Source organism: Cyprinodon variegatus, unplaced genomic scaffold, assembly GCF_000732505.1.
Source record: "Cyprinodon variegatus isolate N-32 unplaced genomic scaffold, C_variegatus-1.0 Scaffold354, whole genome shotgun sequence".
Taxonomy (NCBI): Eukaryota; Metazoa; Chordata; class Actinopteri; order Cyprinodontiformes; family Cyprinodontidae; genus Cyprinodon; species Cyprinodon variegatus.
The window spans coordinates 750,968-752,974 of NW_015150807.1; the positions used below are offsets into that span (position 1 = coordinate 750,968).

Here is a 2,007-nt window from a genome sequence, read left to right on the forward strand (position 1 = left end):
CAAACAAACAACAGAATGAATAAAAAAGTAAATTCAAAGGCTTTAGTTAAGCCCTACCTTTAGTTAATGGTTCAGTTTAAGAGGGTTTTGGTTTTGATCCAAGCTTGTTCTGACCTCAGATCAAGTTAACCTGAAACAGGAAGGAGTTCCCTGTAACTGTTGGCGTTCCCCCTACAGGTGCTTCCTGTGTCCAAGAGCAGTCAGATGATCACCTTCACTCTGCAGAACGGCGTTGTGGCGACTCTTCGGACGAGCGGTACCGAACCAAAGATCAAGTATTACACCGAATTCTGCGCCGCACCAGGAGAAAGGTCAGCAGAGGAGGCGTATGACATCATGGTAGTGGGGGTTCTCTATGACATCACTGCTCTGTCTCTGTCCTGCAGCGACGTGTCGCGGCTGGAGGAGGAGCTCCAGAAAGTGACGGGCGCCCTGCTGGACGAGTTCCTTGAACCCGACAAGAACCACCTGATCCGACGCTTTGTCTAACCCTGCCTCCGACTTCCTGTGGCGACTTCATTTCCTGTCAGTGTTGCAGCTGCTTCACTTAGCTGAACTCATTCATTCAAAGAAGACCACCTGTAGAGTCTGAGCTACGGCGTTGATGCAAAGATCCCCCGTCAGGCCGAAGGAACCGCCAGTCAATAAGTTCAAAGACGGAAATTTAAGGTTTAGGTTTGTGTTTAAAAAAAAAAAAAAAAAAACTTAAATGTCTTTTTGTAAATTATTAGCTTTTATTTATTTTTCAGGTTAAATTTTTTTTTTAAACAACCTTAAACAAATTTCTGTGGAAAAAACTCACAAAACCGAACAATTTGCTGTTAATTTAAAAAAAGTTATTTGGTTTTTGTTTATCCAAAAAGTTTTCGTGTCGTCATTTTCTGTTAGTTTTCTCTACTTTAAGCCTTTTTACTGAATTTGAAGCTGATGTGCAAACCAAATACTGAGGAAAACCTTTCTCAGCTGCTGAATGTTTCTGAGCTTTGTTATTCTAAAGCTCAAAGTTTAACAAAAGAATGTTGAGAAATGAGAAATTTGGGCTTAAAAAACGTCTGTGAAAAACCTTCTGGCTGTTTTCCTGATCAAGATTCAAACAAATTTACAAAAATATTTGATTTCCTTTGTCACCCCTAGACCAGTGCATTCTGGGACACGTAGTACACTCCTGAACCGTTAAAAGCTTAAGAGGAAAATGGCTGCTTCCTGCTTTACAAGGAGAGTAAAATCCATATTATCTGGATGGATTTTTTTTTTGGTTTTTTTTTGAGAAATTGTTATGAAACTAAATCTGCAAAGATTTACAGATTCAATGTAGAATCTGTTCAGTAAACAAGCAGAATGTTTATTTTTCAGTGTTTGGAGCTTTAAATAGATGTTGATAGGTTATGTATTTTTCTACTGGCAGAGATGCAGATATATTTATGAGGAGCAGGAGCTTCCTGCTGTTGATGACTTTTATTTTGGTAAATATTTAGCTCCCTGTCACAACTTCACTCCATTTGCTTCAATGAAAGCTGAAGTTCTTGTGTTCTCCTAAGATGCAATAAAATATAAAATCTCAGTGTCTGGCCTTTTCTTTTTCTTTTTGGATCGGGACGTCCTGCTTCTGTGCCTCATCTTGGTTTGAGTCGTTAACCTCTTATGAGATGTAAAGATGAGATGTAAATGGCTTGTATGAATGATCTGGTATAAAATTCTATATTTCTAATCTAAAGTACTAACAAATTTTTACGAGTGATTGAGACTTGATGCAGAAGTCTTGCTCAATCAGTCAGCTGTTATCCAAATGCAGTTTTTCACTAAATGTTTTAATTTTGAAGCAATTGTCCATTTTATTAGGCTGCATCATTACATATTATGCAATACTACAAATATAAATCACATTTCAAAAAAGGTTACCGTAAAAAGTAATCCACTGGACTTTGTTTCCAAGTTTGAAGATGTTTTTCAATTCAAATGTCAGAAATAGCATTGAGTTTGTGTCTTTATACAGTGGACCAAAAAAAA

At 37.6% G+C, this 2,007-nt stretch overlaps 1 protein-coding gene across 1 annotated transcript in view; it reads left to right on the plus strand.

Moving 5' to 3' along the window:
* The window catches only part of pgm2l1 (phosphoglucomutase 2-like 1), a 16,800-nt gene extending 15,264 nt beyond the window's left edge, over positions 1 to 1,536 (plus strand). Inside the window, exons 13-14 of the mRNA XM_015386012.1 lie at positions 178 to 311; positions 387 to 1,536. Coding sequence (XP_015241498.1) covers positions 178 to 311; positions 387 to 489 — 237 coding nt within the window. The 3' untranslated portion in view covers positions 490 to 1,536. The remainder of the gene's footprint in view (positions 1 to 177; positions 312 to 386) is intronic.
* Positions 1,537 to 2,007: the final 471 nt, after the last annotated feature.